A 27,462-nucleotide genomic window follows, 5' to 3' on the forward strand; every position below is an offset into this window, starting at 1 on the left:
GCGCAGGAGGGAGGAAGTTCTCCCTTCGCGTAATGTCTGAGCAGTTTGCCGCTGCAGCTGCGGGACTCGAGCAGAGTTCAGTCAGAGTCAGAGCGTCAGTGTGTCGTCAGGTCACTCTGTGGACCAGGAGCTGCTGCTAACTCACCCACTGTGTCCAACCAGCAGCAGTTAGCTGCGAAACTTAGCCGCTAAAGCTAAAAACAACTGTAGCTAGCTGCGGAGTTAGCGAGTTACTTCTGTTAAACTGAGCTAGCTGCTAACGATGTAGCATCATGGTGGTGCTGAGAGCAGAGATGTGTCCTGGACTGGACGAGGACTTAGTGAAAGACCTGCGAGCTGCCGACATTAAGACAGGTGTGTGTGTGTGTGTGTGTGTGTGTGTGTGTGTGTGTGTGTGTGTAGTTCTAAGTTACTTCTTGTTAAGAGTAACGTCAGCTGAAACAATCATGGTGTCTTTACCTCCACAGTGGAGGACCTGGTCTCATCTGACACTGAGGAAGTTGCTCAGAGATGTTCTGTGTCATACAAGGTATTTATTATAATTTATATCTGTCATTCATCATCATCACTGAGCTGAATGAGTCTGAAAACTAACAGTCAGTGAACAAACACCTGGAGAATGGAGGTTGTCAGTTTCCAGGTCAGTCAGTCACTTTTTCACTCCTCATATTAAACAGGAGACGTCCATGAAACACAGAGCGAGCTGCTGCAGTGAAGCTCTGTGAACCAGGAAGCACCGTGACAGTCAACAATATCAACAATATTAGTGAAGTTACATTATGAACAAGTGCACTATAGTTATCACAGGAGCTTCTACTTACTGATCATATCCTCCAGACATGAGGGAACACGTTCGATACGGACCTGTCATACGTCCCTCCACCTCACCAGGGAGCTCCTGCTTTCACCTGTCTGTCAGTTCATCAGCAGAATTACACCAACACAGATTTCCATGAGACTGGGCTGGAGGACGGGTCTCGGCCCAGAACAGACCCCGATCCAGTGATGTTTGAGATGTGTGTTGATATGTCAGGGTTTACTGCATTCACAGGATTTCCACCTTAGAATCATTCAGTTTGGAAATGTTTGTGACGTCCAGCACTTCATGTCTAAAAGGCAGAACACAACATTCAGCAGGTCGTTTAATCACTGGTAGAGTTACACTTGAAAATGGTGAAAACAAGACAAATGAATCTAAAATAATTAGTGGTTCTGATTCCTCACTGAAGACAAACTGGATGAAATGAAACTCATATTTTCTGTATTCAGTGTTAAAGGACTGAAATGAAAACAAAGACACCCACATTTCATACTTGGCCTGAACAGTGAAGAGTGGGAGGTTAAACATGACCAACATCATGTTGATCTTGAACTTTCTCCCACGTGCAGCGTGACTTTCTCCTTGTGTGAGTGGTTTGTATTAATTTGGCTTTAATTAACAATACAGTTACATTTAATACGAGCAGAACTCCCAGCAGGCTTGTTTTGTATCGCCGGGCAGCTCCGGTCATCTGGTTAATAAGTGTTTCACAACACGGCTTTAATTCAAGGTTAAATATGATAACACTGCAATTAAACAATAGTATAATGTGTCCAGTAGATAGAATATAGAAGTCATATTTTAAAGATTGTTGTATTGTATACTATACATATTTATAGAATAGTGTGTAATAAACAGCCACCAGGGAAACAAAAGAAAGAAACTCCTTCGTGGCTCCTTCATTATCAGGCTGAACCTCCGAGAGGCAGACAGAGCAGAGATCAACCAGCACAATCTGCCAACTCACTTCTGACCTCATGGGTAGAGAACAGGAAACTGTTGTTTTTAGATTATAAATCCAACAAAACTTTTTTGGTGATATAAGCAGATAATTAGCCAGGAGACCCAGAAGGGCCTCTGAGAGTGTCTCACTGGGTAATTGGGTGGACGGAGCATCCAAGTCAACAAGAGCCTCCCTGGTAGAAAGATGAGTGAGAGCTTTTCAGTCAGCGATGCATCAGATACATCGTCTGTGATGTGTTTGTACTGCAGCACACAGGAAATCATCTGGAATCCAAAGGGACTGAAAACCAGAGAAGTGTAATAAATATATATGTATGCATATATATTTATATACACCGATCAGGCATAACATTATGACCAGTGACAGGTGAAGTGGATAACACTGATTATCTCTTCATCATGGCACCTGTTAGTGGATATATCAGCCAGCAAGTGAACATGTTGTCCTCAGAGTTGATGTGTTAGAAGCAGGAAAAATAGGCAAGCGTGAGGATTTGAGTGAGTTTGACGAGTTGTGATGCTAGCCGACCGGGTCAGAACATCTCCAGAACTGCAGCTCTTGTGAGGTGTTCCTGGTCTGCAGTGGTCAGTATCCGTCCACTGAGGATGGATGCTAAAGGTGCACTATGTAAGATCTTTTATTTAAAATGTCCATAAACTTTCTACAGAATGTGAACATAACTATGTATTGTCTTGCAGAGATATCTCTTGGAGTTAGCATGCTAACCAGCTAGCCCCTGGCCAGTTTGTCCCTTGAGATGGTAGTATGATAGTAAACAACAGCAACAGCTCCCAGTCCAGGTAGAGTCAGATAATATGAACGCTATCTGGCTTACTAGCTAACGGCAGCTACAGTTAGCAGCAGTTAGTGGTTACTCAGGTTATATGCTGGTACCTTTTTACTTGGACAGCTGGCCTCATGTTGTTTGTCAGTCGCTGCCGGCAGCAGCTTCAGGTTCGTCCCAGATTCCTGTGTGGTCCTGAGCAGTCTGACCAGCGTGTTCAGCCTGCAGCCTGCCTCGGCTCCATCACATGTGAACATTGCTGATCACACACACATTACAGCAGGCCACTGCAGGGTCATCCTCACCAACACATTTATCTGACAGGCAGGTCAATTAGAGCTGCACACGGGCGATGTTTCTATGTAAAAACACTCTCATCCTGTGAGCCCCGTCCCAAAGTGGGACGCCTACATTTCCACTAATTGAGACCCAGCAGATTTGCTTTACCTTCCTAAATAAATTCCTGCTGCTGGACTCTGGCAGGAAATCCTCTCTGCCCAGAAGAAGAGACTAATCAGAGTATAATCCTGCTAAAGAGCAGGAAGAGCTCTTTCTGCACAAAGCTTCAGCGTTTGATCCGTTCTCATATAGATCATCACGTCCCAGCCTGGTTAGTGAGATGATGTCATGATGTCAGATCCGCGGGGACGTCCTCCTATGAGCTTTAAACCGCACTCAGTGAAATTAATTCAGTTCTTTAGACAGTGACATGCTGGCTTATTAGATAAATCCATCTCATCGGGTGATGGCAGTTAAGAGCAGAAGTCATGACCTGAGTGGTCGGCCACACTGTGTTTTGTTTTCTGTTGTAGACTAGAGGAACATTTGCCTCAGGTGTTCATGAGACTCAGCTCATTTTCAGCACACGTTCTCTTAAAGTGAAGAAAGAATATTGTCTATATATTCAGAACATTATTCCTGTCAGAGGTGTTTGACTCACCACCTTAAAGTTAAACAGCAGGTTCAGCAACTTTCAGAGAGCCTGTTCCGATCTGACATTAACCTGACCGAGTGGCCTCAGTGATGTGATGTCACTTCCTGCTCTGTATGAAACAAACCTGTCCATCACTGAGACAAACAGACTCCATGTTTCTACTCAAAGACAGAAAGAAGTTCATGTAGAACATTTGCTGAATGAACAAGAAGGTCCAAATAATGCGGAATGAGTCAGAGACAGAGTTTCACAGAGTTTATAAAGTGTCTCCAACTCAACAACTCACTAAACTGACACATTTGTTAAGGGAGTCTGGGGACTTTCTCCACGGGGACAAAGAAGGAGCCTATATTGTTACTGTTTAGTGTAACATTTGACAGCAAAATCTTAATTATCCAAATTAACAAAAAAGCAGAATCACTGTCATACAAATCACAGCTCTCATAACCTGCAGCTGTCTGTTAGAACTGATCCAACCACAATAACACAACAGCACCAGACTCCATTAACAAATCACGATATTAAGAGTTGTTGAGTTAAAACAAACGTTATGACGTAATTAAACTGTGTCTCTGACAGATTCTGACTCATTGTGTCCTTGTTGTAAATTCAGCATTAAATCAGAACATGAAGTTGTTTGTCTCCTTGTAAAAAGTGTCAGTTTACATATACACACATCTAAACAGAGTAAAAGGAATCGTATTACATGATATGTAATTTGGTTTGATTGATCATAAGTGGGTGTGACTTAGCGATCCTGAACTTGGCGGCTGATTGGGGAAGAGGCGGCGGCGGTTCCGGCAGCTTCGCCGTGTTCGTGTTGTAGTTTAAGACCAACCACACTTTGTCAAGTCAGGAGGACAAAATCTCTAATTTAAAAAAAACAACATCCCATAATATCACTCTGGGGCAACGGACAGACTAACCATCATATGCAGTCTTCATATGCGCTCCATGTTACATTTACATATCCACCCTCGATGTGATGAGTCATCAGATATATTAGAAGATTCTGCAGAAGTAGAAGATGTTTTACACTCCTGACATTTGCCCGACTGATACCAGGAGATTACAGAACATGTGAGATGTATTTTTTATTCACTCGATGTTTGATTTGCATGTTCATGTTCTTGTTGCAGCACCAGCTGATTGACAGCTGCTGATGCTGCAGTCAGGTAACGATGCTGGTGTTCGTCACTGTGTGCGACCTGGAGTTTAAGGAGGGCTCAGATGTTTTCCACTTCTCTCTCTAATAAATCAAAAAGCAACTAGTGTGAGATTATAAATCAAGCTTTTTATTCATTTAACTTCTGAGGAGTGGCGAGGAGCCGGAGCCTCGTTGAGACGATGAGACTTACCGTGTGGACAGCCTCTTACCTGTCAGTCGTGTGGAAACCAGATTCATTTCTTGAGGCTGCTGGAAACTTTGAGCTCAGTCATGACGTAGAAATATATCTAATACATGAAGCATGTCTTCTTCCTCCTGCAGCAGCAGCTTCTCATGTTTTATTCCTGGGAGGATTATCGATCTGCAACTTACCTGAGTCATTGTCGTATGTGGCTGTACATACAGTTTGGATGTTTGACTGTCATGGAATGTACATTTAAAATGGCTGTCAGTCCAGACTTTACAGACTGCTGTTGATTAATTGATTATGAGTTGCTAAGTGTTTAAATGTGAGGATATGCTGCTGGTCTTTGTCTTTTCAGGCACTTAATCAAGAATCTTTGGGTTTCTGACTGTTAGCTATTTACAGACTTCACTTTAGGCTGTGGGAGGCAGGAATTAACATTTTTCACATTTGTTAAACACTGAATAGTCCAAATGATTATTCAAAATTATGGGAATAATGGAATTAGTCATCAGTTGCAGGCCTATTTTGTGGAGTGATTAGTGCTCTACAGTTGTGGCCCGGTCCATCTCAAGACAGAGACAGCACTCAACTTAAACTTCAGACTCACAGATTTGAGCGGGTCTCGTCAGACTTCCAACAGAACCAGAGCAGTTTTAAGTTATCAGTCAGAATATGAAATGTCTTCTTGTTCCAGCCTGTCAGATGTGAGGATCAGTGTTAACACTAACACTGACGGTACAGGGTGAAGAAGACTGTTGGGTAACACAGACACACACATGTTGGTCCACCATTATTCCAACCAGGTCTGCAGAAACAGTGTTCAGTCAGTTAAAAGACCCGGTTCTGTCGTCACAGACACGACTGGAACGTCCTGAAGTCTCGCTAAAAGTATCCAGTGGTTTCATTCTTACAGATGTTGCAGTGTCTCTCTAACAGTGGTGTCTCGCATCATACGACAATCATTATACAATGTTAATATGATAACTACGACACGTACAAGTAATCAGGTAATCAAATATTAATGATCAATGATCATAAAGGGAACAGAGTGAACAGACAGAGTGAACATGACGACATTATTACAAACATCCTTACATACATGTGTGTCATGCTGTAACTTGATGTGTTTCAGGCTCTGTTTGCCATCCGGCGGGTGCTGCTGGCCCAGCACACAGCGTTCCCCGTGTCCGGCGCAGATCTGTATGAGGAGCTGTTGAGCTCGACAGCCATCCTCTCCTCTGGAAGCCCCAGGTACAGACCTGCTGCTCGCTCAGCACCACACACACCTGCTTTGTCTTCAGGGGGACTGGGGATTTAACTGTGGGCTCAGAGCCACTAAGGCTTAAAGGAAGCTTCACCTCCAACATCCAATATGTATTCCTACAGTCAGTTCTCCACTGCCGGCATTAAGAGACGCCTCCCCAGAGTTCAGTCTGGATGAGAGGGATTGTGAGGTGGTGCCAGTTTAATCTTTTAGAGTCTTCTTTATACCAACTAATCAAACCTGATGCTAGTTCACATTAAAGTCTGTGGTTTGTTTACTGCTAGTAGCTGTAGTAATACTCAGTAGTTCTAGATTATTATATTTATATACTGTGATGTCTACAGAGACCATCAGGATCGGCCATCGAGATTTAGCTCAGCTGCAGACAGAACCTCTGGATCTGTGAAACGTTTGGATTTATAAAAAAAGAATAATAATAATTTTTGTATAAAAAGGTGAGAAAGAGAAAGTGATTAATGTGCCAGCCAGAGTTAATGTGGGTTTATTTATAAATGTATTGTTTCTGGCACTGAGACATTTTGATTGCTGTGTCATTAAATGAAGACAAAAGTAGAGCACAGAATAAATGTTTGTAGAAGGACGAGAAGAGCAGGAAGCTGCAGGCAAACGTCTAACTTACTTCATGTTTAACTCCGGTGCGACTGCAGTCCTTCATCAGACGTCACGATGAGTATTCAGAGGTGCTTCATGCTATAAAAACAATCTAACATGTGACTCCTCATTGATTAGCACGTCTCTGTCAGATCTAGGACGCCATTTAAAAGTCATTTAGTCCGTTTTATAATATTTTGCTGCAGTTTTTGATCTTGAGCTGTGCAGACAGGTACAGACCGTCACAGGACAACATGTGAAATCAATAGTATTGTGGATTACCAAAGATGTTGTGTAACCAGATTCCTCTGCATCGATCCACTTTATCAAACTAAAATCTTTTCAGTGTTGTTCAGATTGGATTAGCATTGACCTGTGCTGGTAGAATATGCATCTGGATGGTAGCTGCAGTTAAAAATACAGCAGAGTGTTTTAGAAATGGCTGCGTGCTGCGTGTGATCCGGAGCTCACCTCTCTGCTGGCTGTTGCGTTCGGCTCGGAGTGGCTCTGATATATCATCTGCCTGTACTCTGCTTCTACTCTTTCCTCTGTAAAACTTTCTCTGTACATCAGAAAATTAAATTTTAATGAGTTTGAAGAAACCAGAAATTCCCTCTGCGACCAGCGTGGCGTTGTATTACAGCAGAACATGTAATTAATCTGTGAACCTGAGACACGGCACCGTTTGTACAGAGGTTCATTCATCTGTATGCAGTCGCGGCACATAAATATTCCACTTTGAGAAGGAAATCTTCCTCAGCCAGGACACAGGCTGCTCCGGACATCAGTGAACTGGGCCAGCGTGGCATAATTTATAGGATGGTACCTTTTCTACAGTTAAACTCACTGTTTCAGCATAATTAATGACCACAGGTGTTTTTTCTCTCTCACTGTGGCTCTTTTTAAGTGGTTGTCATAAATTAGTTAGTGCACCGGATTAGTGATATGAAAGTGAATCAGCCGTGAGAGGAAAGGCCGGCTGACGGTGTGTCTTGGCTGCACTCTGCTGGTGAAGACATGAACTGATGGCTGTTGGTACAGTGAGAGGTGTGTGAGGTATGCAGACACACAGGGATGGATCCTGGTGTCCAGTTTACTAGCTACACCTAGCTGCAGCTGATGGTGCAGCAGCAGGAGGAGGATGAAATGTGTTGACGAGGAGTTTCTTACCTCCTTCAGACCTGCTGTCAGCATCTGTCCTGACTCTCTTAACCTGCAGATGTTAGTGAACACACCGTCTGTTTGAACTGATCCAACCATTAAACCTCAACAGCACCAGACTCCCTTTAATAATGTAGTGATTTTAAGAGTTGTTGAATTAAAACAAACTTTATGAACATTATGAAACTGTGTTTCTGACAGATTCTAACTCATTGTGTCCTTCTTGTAAATTCTGCATTAAATGTAATACATAAAGCAAACTATTAACACAGTCTCACCAGACTCCCTTAACAAATCAGCTAATTTTAGGAGTTGTTGCGTAGAGTAACACTATGAACATTATGAAACTGTGTGTGTGACAGATTGTAACTGATTGTGTCCTTGTTGTAAATTCAGCATTAAATCTTTCAGCTGAAGTTGTTTGTCTCCTTGTAAAAAGTGTCAGTTTGTGGCAGCATGTCTGTACCAGCCTGTCTGCTTCTGTGTCTAAAGTGCTAAAGTCTTACCTGCCAACATTGATCAGCTGTTTGAACACACTGTTTACACTTATTTCACCATTTACACTCCATTTATGAAAGAAGAAACATGTTATTGATCTAAACATGTCACATGTTACAAAGACACTAAACAGTAACAATATAGGCTACTTCTTTGTCCCCGTGGAGAAAGTCCCCAGACTCCCTTAACAAATGTGTCAGTTTAGTGAGTTGTTGAGTTGGAGACACTTTATAAACTAACCTGCGTCTGACTGACTCTCTGAACAGGTTATAATATTTAGTGTCTTCATTAGTGTATAAAATGTTAGCAACACCTCTCAGTATAAAATAATACACAGTTCAACACATAAGTGTCACTCAGCTGAGATTTATTCCAGGCCTGTTTTGTGGGCTTGCATTAGTTTAGAGTAGCTGTAGTAAATGAAGTGAGAGTCATGTGATGTGATGTGTTGATCCTCACACTGATATCTCCTGCTGCTGATGTTGTGTGACACTGTTTTTCCCGGCTGATCGGCTGCGCAGACAGAAGACTTCTCTCTCTCTGAATCAGTGAACTGGATGTAGAGAACAACATTCATTATTCCTGCACATTACTCTGATGTTTCTAAAACCATCTCGCAGCTTTGTCTGAGAGAACAAAGCCCAGATGAAATGATAGAAATATTTGAGTATTTACATTTTCCTCATCTCGACAAGTCATATTTCCTATTATTTTAAATTCTCTCTATTTAACATTTCCCTTTCTTCTTCCAGCTGTTTGATATTTGCAAAGTGACTCAGAGTTCAGATAAGACAGAAACGTCTGTGTCCATCACATCCTTTCATCCCTCTGGGGCCTCGACCGACTGCTGAAATTCAATCAGAAATCAAAAGAGCAAAGAAGAAAACCGTCCTGATACGACATCATCAAACCAGAACAAACCAGGCACTCAGTAGATCGTATACCTCAGCCTTTAATTCAGTCAAGCCTCGTCCAATATGAGGCAGAGACAGAGTGAAGAAATAAAAGACTGAGTTACTTCTGCCTTCACCTGAACACATGCAACACTTTTGATTAACAAAATAATATTAAATAGGAACTTTAAATTAGATGTAAACTAAGTGTAACTAACACTTTGATGCATTAAATCACAGTCGGAGCATTTCCTCTCAGGTGAAGTTTCATGCAGCTGTTTAATATTCAATATAATGAATATTATCAGTTATAGAGATAAATCTTTCACTGACTGACGTCTGAGTGTCTTCTTCTGTCAGAGACCTTCATCTGCTGTCAGAAGTGACAAAGAAAAGCAACTAACACTCCAATTTAGCTTGAAAAATGACTAAAATGATCAATAAATGATCAAAATACTACAATAACTAATGGTATTGTGATTGATTATTGATTGACTGATCGATATAGATCTCACCACTGCAGAAATGTCCTGCTGTGACTACGTGATCAAATTCAGACTTGGTTCATTGAAATGATGAAGACGATGTTTGTCTGAGCTCTCTTCATCCTCCAGTGTTTGTGGTTCTTTACAGAACACAGATTTACACTCAGGCTTCAGCAGACACACGTTCCTCAGTGTGGTTCTGGTTCTGGTTCTGGCTCTGGCTCTGCTCCTGGGAGAGTTAAATCTATCCACAGGAATCAAACATGTTCTGTAAAAAAGCTCTTAGAGGAAATGAGCCTGAACAGAATCTGAGCCTCTCGGTTGGTTCCGCTCTGATCGGACCCTCAGATGAAGACCTTCGGGTTGAAGGACTGAACAGTTCTGGTCTCACTGATGAGTGCAGCTCCTGGGAAATTCACAATCTGTGTCTTCTCAAGGACAAATCACTTCCATCCTCCCGAGTCCTCACAAGAACACAAGCGGATGCTTCATCAGACCTCGCTGCGCTGATAACACGTCCGGCCCAACGGTCCTCCTCTTCACAATCACGCTGCGAGTGATGAGAGCCGCCGTCGGCCCGCCAGCCTCGGTCCTCCAGTGAGGCTTCACCTTCAGGCTGCAGGACCTTGACTATGTAGATTTAACTGCAGCGCTGTCACATCCATCATCAGGCGTGCAGGCAGAGATGATGAGATTCAACACGCTGCACAGATCGCTGGTCTGAACGTCAGCAGACTATCCAAACATTTATCGAGAGAGCAGACGGATCAGAACCACAACGACAAACACAGACGGCTGCGGTTCTTCAGGAGACGGTAGAAACAACTCAGATACACGTAGAGATCTTTCCATCAGGGTTTAATGTTGTTGGAAGAACTTTAACAAAATAAGATACAGAATAACAGTCGCTCATTCATCACTTCAGTCAGTATAAAATAAAATGTTATTATTAAATGTGTTAATGTGGCTAATTATTAATGTCACCGCCGTCATACCTGAAGAATACTTTACTCTGTCTTTGTTACCTGTGTAACAACATGAGAACAGAATGAACGCTGGCGTCATGTTCTTCTTCTCTGTATAAACAGTCTGGAATACTGAGTCGGCACTATTTTGAACAAATAACTATTACAGAGTTTAATGTGAAAATAAATAAAGAGTTATTTATGAACATGTTCAACAATTCACTTATTAGTTACTCTGTAACGTTGTGATTAAAAAAATCACTAATTAAAGCCCCGCCCCATGCTCTGGAAATGCCCCACCCTTACAGAGGTTAGACCCGCCCCCACACATTATATGCCCCGCCCCTGCACAGGACAGGCCCCGCCCCTGTACAGTACAGGCCCCCACACTAGATGCACAAACGGGGAAACCTCCTGCATTTTAACCGTCTGACAGCCGTCACTAACACTTACACTCGTCCGTTCTCATCATTGAAAACAAAACTTACACTTTGTCAGTTTTTTTAGATCTATTTTTAGTCTCAAAAGGTCGTTGATGAACATTTTCTGTTCCAGTTTTAGTTAATGAAATGAACAATGACACATTTGGGTCAACACAAAAAAATGATTGCGGTTGGCTATCCAACTCCAGTGGACACAAACCAATACAGTGAACATTAACACATAACGTGTGTTTATAGAGTCACTTGAATATCGCTGAGACATGAAACTGTCCTCCATAGTTTGGACTCGCTCGTTTCATATTCATCCAAATCTGAAAAGTTCTCCAGTCCGGTGAACAGGTCTGTGCAGAAAACAGTTCAGTTCTTCAGCTGTGAAGCAGAAACAACCTGATCAGCAGTCAGACTGCAGAATATATCCTGCTGCAGCTGGAAAGGGGAACGAGCGGTCAGACGACTTCAACATCCTGTAAACACGTTGCATCTCACCCTGAATCTACATCAGACGGTGTGGAAGCCTCTGATCTGTGAGGAGATCCACAGCGCTGTGAACGGACTCGACGCAGTGTTTCCTCTCATAGCATACATCGCGTGGATGACAGGAGGAAAGAATGCAAACAGCAGCTCTCTGAACATTTATCACTGCTGTGTTTAAATGTAAAGTGTAGGAAACAAACCTGACAGCATTTACACGTGTTGGAAAGAACTATCACCCATTTTGGACCAAAGCGGTTCAGGTGCTGGTTGTGAGCCGGAATGGTTCCAACACTTTGCTGGACTGGAACAGAACCGGTCGTGTCAGGAGCTGGGGGCGGAGCTATCATGATTCAACTATCAACTAAAATGGCCACCACGTTTATGTGAGTTCTGACTCGTCCACATGAGAATAAACAACAGATGTTCTTCACTATCTGAAGCAGCAGAGGGTCTGAGGACCCGTCGTGTTCAGATGTGTCCGTACAGCCAGCAGCAACAGAGTAAAGAGTCCATGTAGGCCGCCAGAGTTGTTCCTAACGATGCTGGGTAATTAGAGGCGCGTACGGTGGCTGACTGATCTGAACCAGCGTCCTACTCTCACCTCCTCACACTCACTCAGCTCTGTTCACTCAGCTCAGGAGGACATTAATAGACGTCTGGTGAGTTATCGCAGTTTATTGAATTCTTCCAGTTAAAAGCGGAGATACACTGAAGTGGAGGAGGTCATGTATGAACCACCTGCTGTGTGTGGAGGCGGAGCTGAGGGAAGATTTATCAAGGCAGCAACAAAGAGCCTTAACAAGGCCGTAACTCTGAAGCACACGTCCTCCTTCACTCAGGACAGCCCCGAGAATAAAGATTACAGCATGTAGCGCTCCATGTTCCTGCAGGCGTCTGAGGCCGTTCATCTGAAAGAGATGTTTGAGTTTCAGCTGGAGGAACGTTTCTCACTGAATACTAGTGGAAGAAATGGACAAAGAACTAAAGACGAGCTGCTCAAAGCCGAGACAGTGAAACACTCCGAGTGTCACAATGTCGATTATAACATGAAAACTGAAAACAATCACAAGCAGAATTGGTTTCTCCCGTTTTCTTCTTCTCTCCCCCGCCTTCCTGCATCCAGAGGAAATAACAGCACTTTTAAGAGGAAACAGCTAGCTTAGCGTTAGCCTGCAGCTAGCTTAGCGTTAGCCTGCAGCATCTCTTCCAGACTCTTCTCCTGTGTGATGAAGACGATCAGCTGACTGGTACCAGAGGAAACTCTGACAGCGTCAGCCATGTTAGCTTCTTCTTCAGAGATCCTTTATTGATTGTCTGTGAGGAGGGTTCACTCTGGACAGATTAGAGGAACTGAACTTCTCTCTCTTGTTGTTTATGTTGAATCCCTGAAGGCTGCTGTTGTTGAACTCTGGTCAGTATCACCTGAAGTCTTCAGGAGAAAGTGGAGCTGTTGTGTGTCAGGACATCAGACTCATATGTGGATCTTCACTGATCCACATGTGAGTCTGACAGAGCCGTCAGCGCTGAAAATAAAACATTTAAATCAAAAGTCTCATCACATTGTGGATTTGGAGAATCAGAAGCTGATATGAAGAACCGGCCAAAGATCCTAAATGAGTGTGAGCCTCAGTTTGTTTCCTGCAGCCGGGCTCTGCGGTTCTCCTGCACTGAATGGATTCTAACCCGGCTGGCAGTTGTGAGTAATGAATCGCACCTTGTTTTTCGCAGCTTAGATAAACTGCTGGATTCAGGCTTCTATACCGGAGAGATAACGGAGCTGTCAGGAGGCCCAGGAAGTGGCAAATCTCAGGTGAACATTTTCTACTTTTTCCCACTTCATCACTGATAATTTTACCCCCATAAATTCACTGTTTTTAGAACAAGGCTGGACTCGCACAAGAAATGATGAACTCCTGCTGCCGCCCGTCTGCTCTGCAGGTGTGTTTTGGTGTGGCGGTGCACATTTCCCTCCACCTGAAACAGAGCGTGATCTTCATCGACACGACCGGAGGGCTGACGGCCAAACGGCTGCTTCAGATGTTACAAACTGAGACCAGTAACAGAGAGGAGCAGGTGAGCTGACAGGAAGTGACTCGTATACAAACATTACCTGAGTTGTTTGATATGAAACGATGTGACTTCCACAGATGGAAGCTCTTCAGAGGATCCACGTCTTCCAGTTGTTTGATGTCTTCTCTCTCCTCGACTGTCTCTACAGTCTGCGTGCTGGCAGACTTCAGCAGGTTTGTTTGTTTCTTTGCTTTAAATACACCACCGATCATCCGGCTGCTCCCGGGGAACCTTTGAGAGACATGGATGAAATTTTCAACAATCTAATTTTGTCACATTTCAGGCGTCTGTTGGCGGCGGCGGCGGCTCTGTCAAGGCGGTGATCGTGGACTCGGTGTCGGCTGTTATCTCTCCTCTACTGGGAGCCAAACACAACGAAGGTGACGCCTCTTCTTCTCTCCGTCATCGTCCATCTCACCTGAAGCTGCTTTACACCTGAGACGCCAAACTCCAAATGTCTGTCTGCAAATAAGTATTTCAACAGGAGGGAAGACGTCTGCGCTCCGAACATGACGCAGTGTGAAAACAACTGAGAAACAGTTCAATCTGTGATCGGGTTACAAATAGAGCTGCGCTCGTGAACCAGCTGCAGTCTGACACAGTCATTTAAAGTTCTCAACCAAAGTCAGCTTTGTTTCTAACAATCAGTTAACACAAGTGCTCACACTGCGATCTGATTAATTAAAATACACTTAAGAACAGAACAGATCTGAAATAAACCCGGCTGTGAACAGAAACTACTGAGTGTTCAGAAAGAACAGATTCATTAAAAGTTTTTTATTTAAAGTTATAGTTAATTAAAACAAACACTGCTGGTGCAGCTTGTTAAAGTCATTTCCTTCATGTTTGTTCTTCTGCACAGCTGAGCAGCTCCTCAAATAGAAATCAATTAAATTAATGCAAGAAAATTAAGGATCAAACCTGCGTTCTGTTCAGAGTCCAGGTGAGAGGAAGATGAACGCTGACGTATTTTATATAATTAAAAGATATTAAAGCAAATTAGGCTCCGTACATTTTCCCCTGAAGGACCCGGTGGCGACCCGGTGATGACCCGGTGGCGACCCGGCTCAGGACGCCGCGACACTCGGAAACAAAGATGGAGCCTGAAACAGAACAGAAACAGAACATGACACAACATTTCTGCTGACTTCTGTCAACATGAATTTGGCTCCTACAACATAAATATAATGGATTTAATATTATAACTAAAGTACCGCAGACGGGCCGGACTGGGCCAATAATTCAACTGGTTCTGACAAATAAATGTTGAAAACAAAACTTCTAAAAGTTCTAATAATTTAATTGAATTAACAAAACAATCTCAAATTCACTCTGACATGTTTTTCTGTTAAAATGCAAAAAGTAAAAGTTTAATTTCAAATGATTTAGTCAGATTAAATATATATTTTTATGTGTTTACACCAACATTTATTTAATCAGACCAGAAGGACGATATCATGAATAAGATAATACTGTCATAAATAACAATGATAGAAATACAAAAAGATAAATTAATGAACAACATGAAAGTCATAAATACTTATTAAGGTATTAAAACGAGATGATTTTAACTGAAGTCACATGGAGATCACGACCTCAGGAACAGTGCAGACCTGACAACAGAATGAAATAAAATGATCATTAAAAGTGTTTATGAAAGATAACGTGATGATCAAAGATTTAAACATCGAGTGGTTTAGACATCAGCATGATGAAACACATTCTGAACCACCTTCCAACATTACAACATAACGTGTCCTATATGATATGTTCAGATTAAAAGACAGCAGCCTGACAATATAAACAGAGTTACCATTAATAAATGAGGTTTCAGGTGGAGTTAGCATCATGCTAACATGCTATGGTAAGACCCAGTCTGAGGACGGAGCAGCTCCTCTGAGCTGTGAGCCGCTGTGGCTGGACAGAGGCTGCTGGAATATTAAAGACTGTAAATATCAGAGAATAATATCTGAAGTTTCTCCTGCTGAAGACGTGTTGAGAGTATTCTGCTCACGGACCGACCTCTGTACCGCTTCCTGTGCCTGCAGGCATGTCCTTGATGATCCAAGTGGCAGGAGTTCTGAAGACGATGGCGAAGGACTTCAACGTGGCTGCTGTGGTGAGGATGACACAGTCCTTAACGTCTGCAGCTCTGAATGCAGATCAGTTTCCAGAGTCAGTTTAAAGTCTCTTCTCTTGTTATCGCTGCGAGAGCTGAAAGGAAAACTGAACATTTACTTCTCCTTCGTTTGGATACCAAATCAAATCAAGATGAAAACAAAAGCTTTTCAATTTGTGCAGATTGAAGCTGTAAAACAAGAATCCATTAGTCAGTCCAGGTGTGTGACTGCAGGTTGTAACTACGTCAGGTGTGAACTGATCTCATTACAGAGCGCAGCAGAGATAATGTGCTCCACCTGCAGTCACGCTGATCTGAAGTCAGATAGAGAGTGTGACGGCCGCCTGATTCAAACAGGAACCATCGGGATGATTTCACCAAACTGATCACGATGCTGTTCGCCTGCAGGTCACAAACCACGTGACGAGGGGCGACGGCGGGGAGGTGCAGCCGGGCCTCGGAGCGTCCTGGAGTCACATCCCCAGAACCAGGGTCCTGATGGAGAAACTGGACCGGACGTCGGTCGTCAGCCACTCCAGTCTGCGCTCAGCAACACTCATCAAGTCCTCCAGACAGGTAACACACTCACCTGCACGACACGGAGCTCAGAGTGGATCCTGTCAGAGGTCAGAACACAAAGCTCGTCTTCAGACATCAGTTGGATCAGAACGCCCAGCTGAGTGTCGTCTACAACACAAACATCTGGACTCAGCTGAACCTAAACGCTTCAGACAAGTTTCCTTGTTATGTTCTACCTGTGGAGAGCGATGACATCACTTATCCACCTGTGAGGTCATCTGCTCGTGAAGTTTCACTCACCTCCATCGTCAACAGTTCTAGTTCATTATGACATAATTAACACCTGATGAGTTTATTAAACAGCACTGTTAGAATGTATTCAGGATTATCTGAATGAAGGTCCAGTATTCTCCTCTCAAGTCCACTGATGGATTTCAGTCGCAGGAAAAAGATGCACCAAAAAATGTTGATAAAATCTGGACACAAGCATTTTATAATTTTCTTCAGTTGCAGACTGATGAGTGAAGTGCTGCAGACTGAACAGAACTTGATGAGTAGAACCTGTGGGTGGTTCTGAGCGAGAACACGTCTGAGAACAAGAATGAAACGCTGACTTGAGATAAAACGTGTGCCGTCTTCTCTCACCTCAGTTCATATCACAATATTTTGCCCACGATAACGATAATATCACGATACATCACGATATCTGTGTCACTGAAGAAATTCCGAATTTATTGACTGCACTGAATCCATTTCACAGGAATTACAAAACATTGTCAATCAATTTCACATGAATGACAGCCAAGTAAACACAGAGTATATTGCACAGTGTCTCTTCTTAACACACACACTGACTACAACTATCATTAAATATCTATATGTGTGGGTTTCAGAGCTACTTACACCATTTTTTTTTATTTTATTTGGTTGTATACCTATGTTTGAATAAAGATAAAGCTGTCCTCCTCAGAGGGGTGGTGGTGGTGGTGGGCCAAAAAAAAAAATATATATTTTTTTTTATTTTTATTTACATTTTTAAATTTTGATATTTGGCTCCAGTGTATCGATAACGTACCTCAAGACGAAATATCGCGATATATCGTAGTAGCGATATTTTGGCACACCCCTAATTATTTATACGACTGTCGTTTAGTGATTTTAAAGTTGTATAATGAACTCGGCTGCAGCAGAACAGACGGTTCGGTTCTGTTGGGTTCTCCTCGTCAGCATTGTTGTTGTTTGTTGGTTTCTCCTCATGAATAACTTTAATTAAACATGAATTCTGTTTGAGCCGTAAAAAACAAAGCACATCACAGACTGAATGTTTTATACCTCTGAAGACTTCTGGTGTACTTTGGACTGAACAGAACCGTGTGCTCCACTCTGCAGCCCTGTCACATCAGAGCAGAACTGGACCTGTGCTGGTGGAGTCGCTCTGCTGAAGGACCGTCAGGGAAGAGAAAACTGGACGAGACCGACTCCTGCTGAGCAGAACTGTGACGGCTGATCAAAGGTACCCGACCACTCTGGACCAGAACCACAACAAGCTGTGTGTCTGTAAAGTCCCGTTTCTTCTTCCCTCTGCAAATATTAAATGATCACTAAACTTCTTCCAAATCAACGCGGATCATTAATGTGACCTTCAGAACTCACCAGGATCAGAACAGACTCGCTTTAAGAAAAGTCTTTATTTTTTAGATAAACGTCGTCATTTTATTTTTCACTGGATTGAGTTTAAATTTACATCAGAGAAGAAGACGTGGAGTCTGAAGTTTTCTCTTCTGTGTTTATCAGTTTATTTTCTGGTGGCAGAAAATCTTTTTCTCCTGACGAAATGTTGCACGACTTTGTAATTCTTGATCTCACTTCAGAAAAAAAAGATTTTGTTAGGAGAAAAAAAAAGCTGAGCAAAAAAACTGTTTTTCACATAAATAAAAAAATCATGTGAGATTCTGTCAGAACTGAAGTCCTGTGGTTCTGTGGTTCTGACTGCTGTGTCGTAGTTTCACGTCTCACTCGGTGGCTGACTGAGATCCTTCATCAACATCATCAAGGGAGATTTTGCCAGAAAAAGTTTTGATCTCACACTTTATGTTTCTCTCCTGGCAAAATCTCAAGATATTTTATATCTGTTGAGAAAATCACATGATTAGTTTATTCTGACAAAATGTCTGTAACTTGAATGTCTTTCTCCTGATAAACGTAACAACACAGTTTAGATGAAACATTAAAGTTGTCAGTGTGTTGACCAGATGAGTCTGTGTGGTGCTGATGAAGGATTTGGACTGACTGGTGAGACGGTAGGATCAATACTGTGCACCTGAAACTGCACATTTCATGTTTTTCTGATCAATATTAAACATTAACTAGCGCTGTTAAAAAAAAGTATCCAGAAGTATTTAAAGAGTGCGGTCTTAACTCATTTTGCATTGTTGACGTGACCTGGGAGGTCCTGGTGTTGGTGTCGAGTTGGTATGAAATGACCCATTTGGATCAGAACACTGGCAGGCCCGTCCTTAAAAATGTTTTTTCAACCTCTGCTGCGTCTGTGACAACAGATCAGAGACTCGTGTGGATTTTGCCTTTCAGAGCTTAAATGAAATCACCTCAGAGCTGAAGTAAGAAAGGCAAATGTGAATTATCCTTAAAAGCCGCTCGGCTGCAGTAAAAAGCTTTAAGCACCTGGTGAGAGAAGCTGCAGCTCAAACAACACTTGGTAGAAATAAAGAGCGTCAATCAGACAGAGTTATTGTGTTTATCAGGGTCTGTTTCCTCCTGATGGAAGACACATCTCGGCTTTAATACCTCACAAAACGTTTCACTCAGGCAGTAAAAATAATGTCAACACTCTGATCCCGATCCTGCTGCATATTCATGTCCAGGTCTGCACAGAGACGTCTGTGAGGGCTGGATGTTAAAATAATACTCATCAAATAAAGTCTCACTGCATCGTCCACAAATCCACTGAAACAATGACGTCATTCATTCCTCACTAAACGATATTTAACGGATCACTCACTGTGTAACATCCAGTCCTCACTGATCTGTGAACACGCATGTCATGATTTACATTAATGTTAAAGTTCTCTTAGAAAAACTACGTCTACAGACTCAAACAGCTCATTTCATCAGTAAACAGTCTCAGAGTTCACAGTCGTCCAATTAACATCTGCACAAACTAAAAGATCCGTGTTCGGCTGGTTCATGTGACACAAACAGGACTGAGGGAATAAATTAGAAAACGACTGAACGTATTGTTACTGTTCATGTAGTTAAACTTGACGTAGACTTAGAGTTGTGTTGCAGTAAACTTGTGTTCTCATTAACAGGGCGGGACGACGCGCCTCTTCCTGATACACTCCCAGATCCAGCCGGACGTCACTCTCTGGGCCCGGCTGGCTTCTTCTGGTTCGGCCAGCGTGTGCGTGGCCGAGGCGGCCTCGTAGTCCGCCACCAGGTCTCCGTCGTACGCCACGAAGTACCGCCGCAGTTTGTCAAAGTCCTGCGTGGAGACGGGCAGGAAGAGCTTCACCCCGCTGAAGATGTCCAGCAGAGTCTGCAGAGAGACGGGACGTTAGAGCAGAACTCACCTGGTACCACAGGAGGAACTGATGAACACGTTTAGATTACAGACAGTTACTCAGGATCAATCCACAGCGCTCGCTGTGAGCACTTTCATGGAGGAACTACTTTCTTTGTGTGTCACTGAGCAGAAGGAAACCAGATGTGATTTAGCTGAAGTCACAGCTTCGCATCACAGCATCAGAGTTTACGTCCGGCACTGTGGAGCCTCAAACAAAATAGTTCCTACATCAAACTGCTCACAACAATATCTGAGGATGAACCTGCAGTCACTGGGTCGGGATCATTAACAGAGGTTCAGGTGAAGCTGCTGTCAGAGCTGCTCTCTGTCCTCAGGAAACAGCAGAACTTTGTAGAACCGGACTAACAGCTGCTGACTGACCTTGTCGCTCTTCGGCTCCAGCAGCTGAGACGTCTTTGCTTTGGTTTGTCCGTTACTGTGAACACTTTCACTCTTCTTCACCTGCGAACACACAGTGAACACTCACATCAGAAACTTTAACTTACTGTCCTGTGTGACAAGCTGAAGTCTCAGAAATAAACTTCTAGCTGCGAGCGGATCGATGTGGTTCTGACTGTCAGTGAACTGTGCATTAGGTACATAGATCCAAACCTTCTTGGTGCTGGGAGCGTCTGGTCCGGGAGTACGAGGCTCAGATTTCACCGCCTTCGGTTTGGGAGGCGTTTTGGTGTCTGTGAAGTGAAGATGTGATGTTATTGATGACGGATCAGTGACATCACTCTGAGGTCCCATAAAGCTCAGTATGACCCAGACTGAAATCATGAGCAGTCAGTGATGATCCAGAGGTGGAGCGGTCAGCACACCTGCACTGTTACAGTGGCTGTCCACAGGTGAGTCACCTGGACTGAAACGTCACATTTCTTTTGCTTTGATTGTTCATCTTTTGTTGTTGTGATTGTCGCTCTGCACAGGACCGTGTTAACACCACGTACCTGTATACTACCTGTAGTGTCACACTGTTATCTGTCAGAGCTGATGTCAGTACTCAATATTAATATGGTGTTATTAAAAGTTGTTGTGTTGCATCACAGAATTCTTTCTTTCACCGATATGATTTTCTAGCGTAACAAATGATTAATGTTTTAATAGCAGCAGATAATAATATGAATGTTTCTGAGCTCAAAGTTTCAACAGTTCATGAAGAATGAGGGAAAATGTTTTATTCAGAAACTTCATCAACAACCATGTAAATAATTTATGTGTGATTAATGTTTCTGTTAAAAGAGTTGCTGGTTTCAGCCTCAGATGGAACTTTGGCTGCTGGTTTCTCTGTTCAGTGAACTGAATCATTCTGAGTCTGAACTAGTTAAACCTGTAAACATGTGGTGACAGTCAGACTTTTACAAGCCTGTAGCTTCAAATCATTTCATCTCTGGTGCCACAGCCTCGGTCCTGCTGACACTCGGGTCACAGGTGGGTTTGTACTCACTGGTCTTCTTGGCCGGAGCTCTTCCAGGAGACGGTGCTGGAGGAGAGTTTCCTCCGCTGTCTCCTCCTGATGAACCTTTGTCGTCTCCGGACGTCGACGGTCCAGCGGTCACCTTAAAGTCACAGTTCTCCTTCGAGATGCGGAACAGCTCCTGAACACAGGAACCACAACATGACGTTCAGACAAACTCGTGCTTCTTTAAAACAATTCATCAGACTATTTCTATTTCTGGAAGAAGTCTGAAAGGATCAATAGCAGTAAACTGTCAGACTACAGCTCGAGCATTTCGTACTTTGAGCTGGTGCAGGTTGGTGGCGGTCTTCCAGTCCTTGTCATCACGGACTCTGGTCATGCGGGGGAAACGGATGGAGATGCCGTCGGCGGTGTGCATCTCTGATTTAGAGAACTCTGCCCCGGTGATCTCCCACACAGGAGCGTTCTGCAGCAGATCAGATAAATGTACCAACACTTTACACACAGTGACATGTTTTAATGGGGAAAGGTCTGATTATTAAGTCAAGAAGTTTGTGGATTTCATTTTCCTACAGAGGATCATTCACATCAGATGTTTTCATGCTCAGTGAATCCACAGGTAGAAAACAGCGCAGAGTCAACACGTGTCAACACGTCTGAGAGGAGTTCAAGTTCACACGGCTGCTTTTATCTCCTCACCTCATTTATACAGCAGCACACTGAGTGTTGACTAGAGATGATGTTTTATTATTCCAGCACTACACTTAATATAAAAGGTATGTAGTCTGTACTGTAAGTGGTTCTGTGCAGACGTATGTTGTATATAGAAATATGGTTATTAGATGAATCTACAGAGTCAACAGGTCGGAGCAGCATGAAGCCACCAGACTACAAGAGTGAAGTTCACAAACTGTCACACAGAACTGCTCCACTCATGAGGCTGAAGTCATTAAAGATGAATTAAATCAGATCAAATACTCGTGATGATACGACCTCTCAAAATCTAATTTAATAACTTTTTTAAATAACTCTGGTCAGACGCTCTGATGACCACAGACAGATGACCACAGACGCTCTGATGACCACAGACGCTCTGATGACCACAGACTCTCTGATGACCACAGACGCTCTGATGACTACAGACGCTCTGATGACCACAGACTCTCTGATGACTACAGACGCTCTGATGACCACAGACTCTCTGGTCACAGACTCTCTGATGACCACAGACTCTCTGATGACCACAGACTCTCTGGTCACAGACTCTCTGATGACCACAGACTCTCTGATGACCACAGACTCTCTGGTCACAGACGCTCTGATGACCACAGACGCTCTGATGACCACAGACTCTCTGATGACTACAGACTCTCTGGTCACAGACTCTCTGATGACCACAGACTCTCTGATGACCACAGACTCTCTGGTCACAGACGCTCTGATGACCACAGACTCTCTGGTCACAGACGCTCTGATGACCACAGACGCTCTGATGACCACAGACTCTGGTCACAGACTCTCTGATGACTACAGACTCTCTGGTCACAGACTCTCTGATGACTACAGACGCTCTGATGACCACAGACTCTCTGGTCACAGACTCTCTGATGACCACAGACGCTCTGATGACCACAGACTCTCTGATGACAGACGCTCTGATGACCACAGACTCTCTGATGACCACAGACTCTCTGATGACCACAGACGCTCTGATGACCACAGACACTCTGATGACAGACTCTCTGATGACCACAGACGCTCTGATGACCACAGACTCTCTGATGACCACAGACGCTCTGATGACCACAGACGCTCTGATGACCACAGACGCTCTGATGACCACAGACACTCTGATGACAGACGCTCTGATGACCACAGACTCTCTGATGACCACAGACACTCTGATGACCACAGACGCTCTGATGACCACAGACGCTCTGATGACCACAGACGCTCTGATGACCACAGACGCTCTGATGACCACAGACTCTCTGATGACCACAGACGCTCTGATGACCACAGACGCTCTGATGACCACAGACTCTCTGATAACCACAGACTCTCTGATGACCACAGACGCTCTGATGACCAGACTCTCTGATGACAGACGCTCTGATGACCACAGACGCTCTGATGACCACAGACTCTCTGATGACCACAGACACTCTGATGACCACAGGCTCTCTGATGACCACAGACGCTCTGATGACCACAGACTCTCTGATGACCACAGACTCTCTGGTCACAGACGCTCTGATGACCGCAGACTCTCTGATGACCACAGACTCTCTGATGACCACAGACACTCTGATGACAGACGCTCTGATGACCACAGACTCTCTGATGACCACAGACTCTCTGATGACAGACGCTCTGATGACCACAGACACTCTGATGACCACAGACTCTCTGATGACCACAGACGCTCTGATGACCACAGAATCTCTGATGACCACAGACTCTCTGATGACCACAGACTCTCTGATGACAGACGCTCTGATGACCACAGACGCTCTGATGACCACAGACGCTCTGATGACAGACTCTCTGATGACCACAGACACTCTGATGACCACAGGCTCTCTGATGACAGACTCTCTGATGACCACAGACGCTCTGATGACCACAGACTCTCTGATGACCACAGACTCTCTGATAACAGACGCTCTGATGACCACAGACACTCTGATGACCACAGACTCTCTGATGACCACAGACGCTCTGATGACCACAGACACTCTGATGACCACAGACACTCTGATGACCACAGACGCTCTGATGACCACAGACACTCTGATGACCACAGACGCTCTGGTCACAGACACTCTGATGACCACAGACGCTCTGATGACCACAGACTCTCTGATGACAGACGCTCTGATGACCACAGACTCTCTGATGACCACAGACTCTCTGATGACCACAGACGCTCTGATGACCACAGACACTCTGATGACAGACTCTCTGATGACCACAGACGCTCTGATGACCACAGACTCTCTGATGACCACAGACGCTCTGATGACCACAGACGCTCTGATGACCACAGACACTCTGATGACAGACGCTCTGATGACCACAGACGCTCTGATGACCACAGACACTCTGATGACAGACGCTCTGATGACCACAGACTCTCTGATGACCACAGACACTCTGATGACCACAGACGCTCTGATGACCACAGACGCTCTGATGACCACAGACTCTCTGATGACAGACGCTCTGATGACCACAGACGCTCTGATGACCACAGACTCTCTGATGACCACAGACGCTCTGATGACCACAGACGCTCTGATGACCACAGACTCTCTGATGACCACAGACGCTCTGATGACCACAGACGCTCTGATGACCACAGACGCTCTGATGACCACAGACTCTCTGATGACCACAGACTCTCTGATGACCACAGACGCTCTGATGACCAGACTCTCTGATGACAGACGCTCTGATGACCACAGACGCTCTGATGACCACAGACTCTCTGATGACCACAGACACTCTGATGACCACAGGCTCTCTGATGACCACAGACGCTCTGATGACCACAGACTCTCTGATGACCACAGACTCTCTGGTCACAGACGCTCTGATGACCGCAGACTCTCTGATGACCACAGACTCTCTGATGACCACAGACACTCTGATGACAGACGCTCTGATGACCACAGACTCTCTGATGACCACAGACTCTCTGATGACAGACGCTCTGATGACCACAGACACTCTGATGACCACAGACTCTCTGATGACCACAGACGCTCTGATGACCACAGAATCTCTGATGACCACAGACGCTCTGATGACCACAGACGCTCTGATGACCACAGACTCTCTGATGACCACAGACTCTCTGATGACCACAGACTCTCTGATGACAGACGCTCTGATGACCACAGACGCTCTGATGACCACAGACGCTCTGATGACAGACTCTCTGATGACCACAGACACTCTGATGACCACAGGCTCTCTGATGACAGACTCTCTGATGACCACAGACGCTCTGATGACCACAGACTCTCTGATGACCACAGACTCTCTGATAACAGACGCTCTGATGACCACAGACTCTCTGATGACCACAGACGCTCTGATGACCACAGACACTCTGATGACCACAGACACTCTGATGACCACAGGCTCTCTGATGACCACAGACGCTCTGATGACCACAGACTCTCTGATGACCACAGACTCTCTGGTCACAGACGCTCTGATGACCGCAGACTCTCTGATGACCACAGACTCTCTGATGACCACAGACACTCTGATGACAGACGCTCTGATGACCACAGACTCTCTGATGACCACAGACTCTCTGATGACAGACGCTCTGATGACCACAGACACTCTGATGACCACAGACTCTCTGATGACCACAGACGCTCTGATGACCACAGAATCTCTGATGACCACAGACGCTCTGATGACCACAGACGCTCTGATGACCACAGACTCTCTGATGACCACAGACTCTCTGATGACCACAGACTCTCTGATGACAGACGCTCTGATGACCACAGACGCTCTGATGACCACAGACGCTCTGATGACAGACTCTCTGATGACCACAGACACTCTGATGACCACAGGCTCTCTGATGACAGACTCTCTGATGACCACAGACGCTCTGATGACCACAGACTCTCTGATGACCACAGACTCTCTGATAACAGACGCTCTGATGACCACAGACTCTCTGATGACCACAGACGCTCTGATGACCACAGACACTCTGATGACCACAGACACTCTGATGACCACAGACGCTCTGATGACCACAGACACTCTGATGACCACAGACGCTCTGGTCACAGACACTCTGATGACCACAGACGCTCTGATGACCACAGACACTCTGATGACCACAGACACTCTGATGACCACAGACGCTCTGGTCACAGACACTCTGATGACCACAGACTCTCTGATGACCACAGACGCTCTGATGACCACAGACGCTCTGATGACCACAGACACTCTGATGACCACAGACGCTCTGGTCACAGACGCTCTGATGACCACAGACTCTCTGATGACCACAGACTCTCTGATGACCACAGACGCTCTGATGACCACAGACGCTCTGGTCACAGACGCTCTGATGACCACAGGCTCTCTGATGACCACAGACGCTCTGATGACCACAGACGCTCTGATGACCACAGACTCTCTGATGACCACAGACGCTCTGATGACCACAGACGCTCTGATGACCACAGACTCTCTGATGACCACAGACTCTCTGATGACCACAGACGCTCTGATGACCACAGACGCTCTGATGACCACAGACTCTCTGATGACCACAGACTCACCTCGGGGTTGCGGATGATGAAATCTGGATAATAGTTCTTGATGATTTTGAACCAGCCTGGGATTTTGCTCGGGTCCTGCAACACACACACACACACACACAGATTAATGTGATGATGTCATCACACGGCGCCATGTTTCCCCTGCAGCCTGTGAGTGGATCTTCTCTGACCTTGCTGATCTTGATCATGTCCAGCTCTTTCTGGAGCCGGGCCAACATGGCGTCATCGTAGCCTCCGGAGCACTTGGTGACCGTGCACCACTTCTTAGAGTCCGGGTCGTAACAGCCCATCAGGAAGCTGGACATGATGCCCCCTGGTGGGTGGAAGAGCACACTCAGCATCAGGACAGAAGTTCTGCCTGTGGAGACCCAGGAGATGGTCCACAGGTTCTGATCAACACCACTTCACTGTTTAACGCCTCTGTCATCCACTCGTTCCGGTCCGATCAGGCCCGTTCTGCTGCTCTGCTTTCTGTTCTGACAAGTGTTTCATGTGATTTGTTGTTTCTGGTCTTCATCAGCTGTGCTTTTTACTGTTCCACCTGTTTTTTCATTTGTTCTGTTTCTGTTCGGTTCTGCTCATTAACCAGCCTCCACACCTCATCTTCAACACTTCCTCTCCTCATGGTTCTGTTCTGTGTGCTGCCACGCTACATTCTGTGCTGTCAGTCTGTTAACAGTTGTGTTATTAAGTCATTTCATAACAACTCAGTTAAACCAAAATCTGTTTCTTTAACTCAGTCAGACATTGTTGAGGCTTAAAAACCTCA

At 44.6% G+C, this 27,462-nt stretch overlaps 2 protein-coding genes across 2 annotated transcripts in view; one reads left to right on the forward strand and one right to left on the reverse strand.

The window, feature by feature from the left end:
• On the forward strand, nt 1-20,997 carry rad51d (RAD51 paralog D). The gene is made up of 11 exons (XM_030437052.1): nt 1-354; nt 468-529; nt 5,990-6,108; nt 13,381-13,462; nt 13,591-13,725; nt 13,800-13,895; nt 14,006-14,102; nt 15,771-15,841; nt 16,250-16,417; nt 17,750-17,873; nt 19,690-20,997. Exons 1-10 carry the CDS (start codon nt 273-275, stop codon nt 17,846-17,848), a joined length of 1,011 nt encoding a protein of 336 aa, XP_030292912.1. The 5' UTR covers nt 1-272; the 3' UTR covers nt 17,849-17,873; nt 19,690-20,997.
• lig3 (ligase III, DNA, ATP-dependent) overlaps nt 19,102-27,462 on the reverse strand; it is a 19,448-nt gene continuing 11,087 nt past the window's right edge. Inside the window, exons 15-21 of the mRNA XM_030437045.1 lie at nt 26,864-27,006; nt 26,694-26,768; nt 21,686-21,832; nt 21,394-21,544; nt 20,556-20,635; nt 20,325-20,405; nt 19,102-19,916 (exon numbers count right to left, since the gene is read on the reverse strand). Coding sequence (XP_030292905.1) covers nt 19,683-19,916; nt 20,325-20,405; nt 20,556-20,635; nt 21,394-21,544; nt 21,686-21,832; nt 26,694-26,768; nt 26,864-27,006 — 911 coding nt within the window. The 3' untranslated portion in view covers nt 19,102-19,682. The remainder of the gene's footprint in view (nt 19,917-20,324; nt 20,406-20,555; nt 20,636-21,393; nt 21,545-21,685; nt 21,833-26,693; nt 26,769-26,863; nt 27,007-27,462) is intronic.

This window comes from Sparus aurata, chromosome 13 (genome assembly GCF_900880675.1).
Source record: "Sparus aurata chromosome 13, fSpaAur1.1, whole genome shotgun sequence".
In the NCBI taxonomy this organism is placed as follows: domain Eukaryota; kingdom Metazoa; phylum Chordata; class Actinopteri; order Spariformes; family Sparidae; genus Sparus; species Sparus aurata.

Bases quoted from the DNA above. Each gene is read 5' to 3' on its own strand.
- rad51d (XM_030437052.1), top strand. From the start codon at position 273: ATGGTGGTGCTGAGAGCAGAGATGTGTCCTGGACTGGACGAGGACTTA. The intron at 355-467 runs GTGTGTGTGTGT...TTACCTCCACAG, and splicing joins AGCTGCCGACATTAAGACAG to TGGAGGACCTGGTCTCATCT. The intron at 13,726-13,799 runs GTGAGCTGACAG...TGACTTCCACAG, and splicing joins CCAGTAACAGAGAGGAGCAG to ATGGAAGCTCTTCAGAGGAT.